Source organism: Gekko japonicus, unplaced genomic scaffold, assembly GCF_001447785.1.
Source record: "Gekko japonicus isolate JY-2015 unplaced genomic scaffold, Gekko_japonicus_V1.1 scaffold851, whole genome shotgun sequence".
Classification (NCBI taxonomy): Eukaryota; Metazoa; Chordata; class Lepidosauria; order Squamata; family Gekkonidae; genus Gekko; species Gekko japonicus.
This window is the reverse complement of record NW_015172579.1, coordinates 505,004-512,279: the sequence shown is the minus strand read 5'-3', so window position 1 is coordinate 512,279 and position 7,276 is coordinate 505,004. Positions and strand designations below refer to the sequence as shown.

The 7,276-nt window shown below is 45.2% G+C and overlaps 1 protein-coding gene across 1 annotated transcript in view; it reads left to right on the top strand.

The window, feature by feature from the left end:
- The first annotated feature begins 475 nt into the window (after window positions 1–475).
- PGBD5 (piggyBac transposable element derived 5) overlaps window positions 476–7,276 on the top strand; it is a 49,985-nt gene continuing 43,184 nt past the window's right edge. Inside the window, exon 1 of the mRNA XM_015421443.1 lies at window positions 476–895. Within this exon, the coding sequence (XP_015276929.1) occupies window positions 482–895 (414 nt within the window). The 5' untranslated portion in view covers window positions 476–481. The remainder of the gene's footprint in view (window positions 896–7,276) is intronic.

Here is a 7,276-nt window from a genome sequence, read left to right as displayed (position 1 = left end):
CCACCCCCACGGATCCGTCACTCACCCCGATCAAGCTCTTCAGGCGTGGGCCCAGGAAGAGCCCTCCCACCGATCCCCTGCCCCTATCTGGAAGGTGGCAAGCCTAGGGTTTCCCCTCTTCTATTTTATCTTCCCAAGAACTGAGGCTGAGACTGTTTGACCCAAGGGCAACCAGTAAGCTTCATAGCTGAACAGGAATTTGAACCCAGGTCTCCTCAGTCCTATTCTGAATATTGTTCTTACCTGGCTCTAATGAACTGAAAGCCAGTGTGGTATGATTTTTTAAGTATTAAACTAGGACTGGGGAGACCTAGGTTGAAATCTCCACTTCGCCATAAACTCATTGAGGAGCCCATAAACTCACTCATCACTGTAAAAATCCAATAATAATAACAACAGCAACAACAACAACAAGTTACATTAGTAACTACAAAAATAGGCTTCATATTTTTCCTTTTGCTTTCTAGGCCCAACTCGCAAAATGCCACCAGCTGCCAGTGCCATGGATTTCTTCCAACTGTTTGTCCCCGACAATGTGCTAAAGAACATGGTGGTGCAAACTAATATGTATGCCAAGAAGTATCAGGAACGGTTTGGGAGTGATGACACCTGGACAGATGTCACCCTGACAGAAATGAAGGCTTTCCTTGCATACATGATCTCCACAAGTACTCACCACTGTGAGTCTGTCCTCAGCATCTGGAGTAGTGGTTTCTATAGTAACAAGAGCATAGCACTGATCATGACTCAGCCAAGATTTGAGAAGATTCTCAAGTACTTCCATATTGTGGCCTTTCGTTCCAGTCAGACGACCCATGGCCTCTACAAAATCCAGCCGTTTCTGGACTCTCTGCAGCACAGCTTTGATTCTGCTTTTAAGCCTTCCCAAACCCAGGTGAGAGAACTACTTGGATGTGGGAAAACATTCGCCTTCTCCATAAAAGGTTTCCAACTCTGGGTTGGGAAATTCCTGGAGATTCGGGGTGGAGCCTGGGAGGGTGTGTTTGTGGAGGGGAGGGGCCTCAGCAGAGTGTAATGCTATAGAGTCCATCCTCCAAAGCAGTCATTTTTTCCCAAGGGAACTGATCTCTGTGGAGAGCTGTGATTCTGGGAGATTTCCAGGCCCCAGCTGGAGGCTGGCAACCCTTGGTTTAAGATACCATTTCATTCTTTAAAAGCAAAACGTACATTCAGGTGGGTAGCCATGTTGGTCTGAAGCATTAGAACAAAGTTTTAGTCCAGTGGCACCTTTAAGACCAACAAAGTTTTATTCAGGGTGTGAGTTTTTGTGTGCACGCACCCCTCCTCAGACTGTCTGAGGAAGAGTGTGTGCACACAAGAGCTCACACCTTGAATAAAACTTTGTTGGTCTTAAAGGTGCCACTGGACTCAAGGAAAATGTACAGTTACCCACCTACCTGGGTAAGAGTTGAACAAACTTCCCAAAGATTTAAAGGTTAAAAAGCTAAATTAAGTCTGGAAACAAATGGGAGGCCAGTGAAGCTAAGTCAAAGTTGGAGTGATATGATCAAAGTGCCTGGCCTCTGTCAATAGTTAGGCGGTCACTAGGGTTGCCAGGTCCCTCCTGGCAACCAGTGGAGGATGGAGGAGGACTTACTGGGAGCCACAGGGAGACCCAGCTGACGTTGCAGTGACATATCAGTGACGTGCACTTCCGACGTGATCCTGAAGTGACATAATCTCACAGTGACATTGGTGTGACACTGGTTGTCAGCTAGGCCTCCTGCCTGGCTGTCATGTAGATGGGGGGGGGGATGCTTTGGAATGACAAGTTTTGTTTCTGCTGTGCCTACACTGAGTTTATTATCTGTCTTCTGTGTTATATGACCTTGAGTCCCTGGTGTAGTCTTACTCCTGGGAAATGTTACCCATTACTTTGGTGGGCTTCTGCTGGCTAGGGGCCATCAGGGGACCCCTTTGAGTTATGTATATCTCTTTGCTTCGTGCGTTTTCTCTTTAGTTCTAACATGAAATAGTTATGATACCTGTAGCACTGCTGTCTCAATAAACTTCGCTTTTCTGAATGAATATTGTTGGAAATTGATCGCCTCAGGAGTCTGACACTGGTATTTGGACCAAAACTCTATGATAAATTTGGCTTCTACCATAGAATTTCCCCCAAAATACCAGAGCGTCACCGATGTGATGTTGCCGATGTGATGATGTCACTTTCAGGTCATGCCAGAAGTGACATAGACATGTTGCTGCAACATCAGCTGGGCTTTGCTCTTTTTCAAGGTAAGTCCCCCCTGTTGGCTAGCTGATTGGCAGCAGGACTGTGGGGCCTGGTGGAGGGGGACCCCGACCTCCACCGGGGTGGGGGTCTGGCAACCCTAGCAGTCACATTCTGGAATAATGATAGTTTCCAAGAGCTTTTCAAGAGCAACTCCACAGACAGCACTAGACAGCCGTCTACTCTAGATGTCACCAGGCCACATGTAAAACAATAATGGTAATAATGTACAGACAGTTCTGCAAATGAGTTGCTATTGGGCCCTTCCTGGTACCCATTGCTGGGCTGCATCTTTCTCAGAACTACTTACATGTAATTAATGATCTCACATTATTTTGATGTAGGGATATTGGCAAGAGCATTTCTGTAAGAGAGCAACAGTTTTATTCAAAGTGGCTCCTAATTGTCTATATCTATTTACTTTGTTGAGCACAGCACTTTTGCCACCCAAAAGCTGCATCATTTTTCCTCCTCAACAACATTGTAAGGATGGTGAATCACTGAAACAGAAATCATATAAGAGGTAGCAAGAACCCAGCTGGATTTTTATTAGAGCCATTTTAAGCAGAATTATGCACTGTACCATTTAAGATGATGTGTTCTCAGATGTATGAAATTTTCCTTAAGATCAAGGGTTTCCATTTCGCAAACGTTTGGCTTCGGTGTTTTGCCTTTGTTTGGATCCCATAAACAATTTGAATGTGCCCTTTTATAATGCTAGAAGTTTGGCTGAACATTTTCAATGAATGTTCAATTCAGACCGTGTGCCTATGTTTGGCTCTACCCGGAAGACTGCTGCAGCTTTTATACTTGCCTTTGTCTCTTGACACCCTTCTCCACCATATAGCTGTATAACGGGCACAGATTTAAGATTGGCAGATACTGAAATGGCAGCTTCTCCTTTGGTTTGATACAGATCTCAAATTAATTATTCAAAGATCTTTAGGGCTGGCACCGTGTCCTCGTGTCAGAATTTTGGTTATTGAATTTATGTTCAGATGGGTTATCACAGTGGTGCAAAAATAGTACATAAGGAGGACAGTGTTAAGGTTCTTCATAATATTAGGAAATCTACCACTAGAATAAATATTATTCCATATTGAAATATAAGAATATTAGAGTGCTCAGCAATAGGAGGGGAAATGTAGTTTCTTTTAGTATGAACTTTATGGAGAGGCTTCTGAAAAGTCATTGCCTGGTGTGTTAGCAGCCCCATAGCCAGGAGGTTTTTTTTGGGGGGGGCACTATGGTGCCAGGCAGGGCACTGATTTAATTAACACTAATTTAATTAACACCCCAACAAAAGCTGGCTCCTGTGGCCAAAGTGGAAAGTGGGGGAGAAACTGGAGAAGGTGGAGGAGAAAGCTGCAGCAGCAAAGAAGGATGACCCTTCCCAATGGAACGCGCACACAGGGCTATTTTTGGGCACAGGAACGGAGTTCCGGCGGGCTCCTGAGTTGGCCACACCCAGCAGGAACTCATTAGCATAATAGGCCACGCCCAAAAGCAGAAACTCATTCGGATTGGCTACATTAGAGGTGTGTGGCCTAACATGCAAAGGAGTTCCTGCTACAAAAAAAGCCCTGGGTTTTGACAACAAACAAGGTAGAATAAGGAGCAAAAGGTGGGTGTGGCTGGATGACCACACTTCTGGTAACATGGGGGTGCAGCCTAATGTGCGAATGAGCTGTGCTGTCAGGGGTGTGGCCTAATATGCTAATGAGTTTCTGCTGTTGGGTGTGACCTATTATGCTAATGAGTTCCTGCTGGGCTTTTTCTACAAAACCCTCCCCTGCGCGCACACAAGCCGCATTCCAAACCCACTTCTCTTTCTTTCTTTCTTTCTTTCTTTCTTTCTTTCTTTCTTTCTTTCTTTCTTTCTTTCTTTCTTTCTTTCTTTCTTTCTTTCTTTCTTTCTTTCTTTCTTCTCCTTCGCTTCTTACCTAGTGGGGCTTCTGCCCTCATTTGGTCCTTCCACCTGCTCATGGAAATGCCTCCTAGCTGGGGGTGGGGGGAGATGAAGAGAAATGCCCAGGCTCACCCCATATTTCAGCAGCCAGGGCAGTCCAAGGGGAGTGGATACCTGCCAGCCTCTCCCCGCCACCAACTACTGATTTGCTCCTGTTTGAAGCAGAAGAACCAGCCAGGCAGCTTTCTTGAATATTCTGGGGGGCAGGCAGGGATTAGTGTCGGTCAGCAGCACGTTGGTGGGGGGTTGTAAAGAATTCTTGCCAGGCTCCTGCCAGCCCCATCATCCAAAGCTGGTACCGGGCTCTGTGTGTTACAGCAGCCCCACCACTCAGAATTAAACCCATCAGCACCACAATTGATCTATATTTGGCACTTAATTAAAAGGAGGAGGGAGGGAACGATGCCAGATGAGGCGTGCCACTGGGGGGAGGGAAATTGATGTCGTGAGGGGGTGATGGGGGCCTCGAGCAGATTGGAAAGCCACCCCTGCCAGTGTGGCCCTCCCAAAGCCCTGCCCTGCAGCCCTCCTGGGTGGGCAGCATCCGCCGACCAGCTGCGCTCCCCTCCTCGAGCCTGGAGGTAGTCTGGAGAGAACAAGCCAGGGCAGTCAGTGCTCTGCCAGTGCCTCCTTCAGCTGCTCCTGGCCTCCAACTTCCCAGCAGCCACAGGAGCCACGCAGGCTTTTAAGTGCCTTCTGTGCTTCCAGAGAGAATTTCAAGACAAACCAAAGCCGAGGCTTCCTTTTAAAAAAGAAGAAGAACAGAAGAGATTGGATTTGTACCCCGCCCTTCACTACCCAAGGGAGTCTCAGAGCGGCTTACAAACTCCTTTCCCTTCCCCTCCCCACAACAGACACCCTGTGAGGTAGGTGGGGCTGAGAGAGCTCTGACAGAAACTGCTCTTTTTCAAGGATAGCTGTTATCAGAACTACGGCTTGCCCAAGGTCATCCAGCCAGGTGCAAGTGGAGGAGTGGGGAATCAAACCCGGTTCTCCCAGATCAGAGTCCGCGCACTTAACCACTACACCAAACTGGCTCTCCTTTAACCCCCTCCTATGCTCCCAGTTGCTCCAAGAAGACCCAAAGTGCCCAAGCAGCACCCCAGGTGACTTAGCCACACATCCACACATCGCAAATATGATAGGGGGTGCCCCCCAACACTCCAGTGCTGGCTATGCCCCTGCATGTTAGTCCCCATCAGAAACACAACCAGTGAGTCTTCTGAAGTGAGCAGAAAACTTTATTCGAACAAAGGAGAACCCAAGCCTCAAAAGCCTGAATTTCAAAGAACAAAGGAAGTTACAAACATTTTATAGTAAGTAAGTAAATTTATTACAGTCATTGACCAGTACACAGTAAAAGAAGTAAAACCCCAAACTTAAAACATTTCTGTTCCCTATACAGGAATATAATATTTGTAGAATACATAAATAAACCACTAATAACCTAAAATATTAAGTGATAGAAGTTAAATTACTTAGAAAACAGTCTCTAAAATATCAGCTAGCATGACTTATCCATATTTTCCTCAGCTTAATTGCCAGCCAACCATACTTAGCAATTTTGAAGGTAACATCTCTGTTTCTATCAGCAAGCATTTTCTTGAGTAGACTTTTTTGATCTTTCCCTGGGAAACTAGAAATTACTGGTACTACCAATGCCTCCCAAATCTGTCTTTAGATTTTACAGTCAAAAATTACATGGCTTAATGTCTCCACACTCCCATCCCCACATGGGCATAGGCATTCTTCTAAAGGTGTCTTCTTATATTTGCCTTCCAGTACTGCAGTAGGCAGCACATCGTATCTTAGCAGAGTGAAAGCCCTCCTATAATTGGGATTCTCTAAACTGTTAACATAAGGCATCAATAAGTGGCTATTTAGGGTGTTCAGATCAATATCACTTTTCAATCTATTCAGATTGTGTTGTCTTGCAACATCCAGAATCCTTTGTTTTTACCACAGACCTCGCTTGATCCTGATGCATAGACAATAGATACTGTTCTGATAGTCCATAATAACCTAATTTCTTTCTCAACATGCAGAAACAGCTCTTGGAGATGCGCAGATATCCATTTCTTCATTTAACATCACAAACTTTTCTGTCCCTTGTATGATTATCATCACAAATCCTTTACCTATCTTTCACTTCAGCTCTCCATTTATGGCTTATCTCTTGCGTTTCTTAGCCATGACACTTGCTTCAGCTGTTTATCTACACTTTCATTAGTGTACTCTGCTTTCCATCAATACTTGACCATGCAGGCAACTCCCTAGAACCTTCGGTACTATTCTAATTGATGAGAGAAGATAGAATGTCATCTGTGACCGTTAGGTAACTTTTCTAAATTATGGTGCCTAGTGTGGAGCTCATTATTTTACATAACATACAAAGGAATGCCCTTTTACTATTCTACAGGCAAGCAGGTAATGGAATTTTCTTGCTGACCTATTGCTATTTCTCATCTTTAACCAGAGATTCAAAATGGAGTTTCTTTGGTCCTTGTACCACAGTGATGGGAATTATGAAAGCATAGTTTCTGTCTTCATTGTTGTCAGTATAGGCTGTCTTGGCCCATTGCTGTATTTGCAGCTCCTAGCCTAATGGCTGATTCATAGGAAGGCTTGCCAACCTCCATGGGTCTTTTTGTAGAAAAAGAGCTGCAGGAGCTCATTAGCATATGGTATGCTAATGAGCTACTAGGCTATTAGGATATGCCATGACCTCTGACATCACCAGAAGTGATGTCAGAAGGGAAACAAAAGGGGGGAAGGCATCTTCAAAAGCCTCCCCTTCCCTTCCCCAGCTGGCCTGCGGGGGTGGTGGTGAAGAGAGAAGGGGTTTAAAGTTTAAACCCCTTCTCACTAGAGTTGGGCCACAGAAGGAAGAAAGAGGAAAGGAAAGAGAGAGAGTAGAGAGAAGAAGGAAAAGGGGAAAGAAAGAGAAGGAAAGAAGGAAGGAAAGAGGGGATAAAAGGGAAGGAAAGGGAAGGAAAGAGGGAAATAAAGAAGGAAAGGAGGAGGGAAAGAAAGAGAGAGAAGGGAAGAAGGAG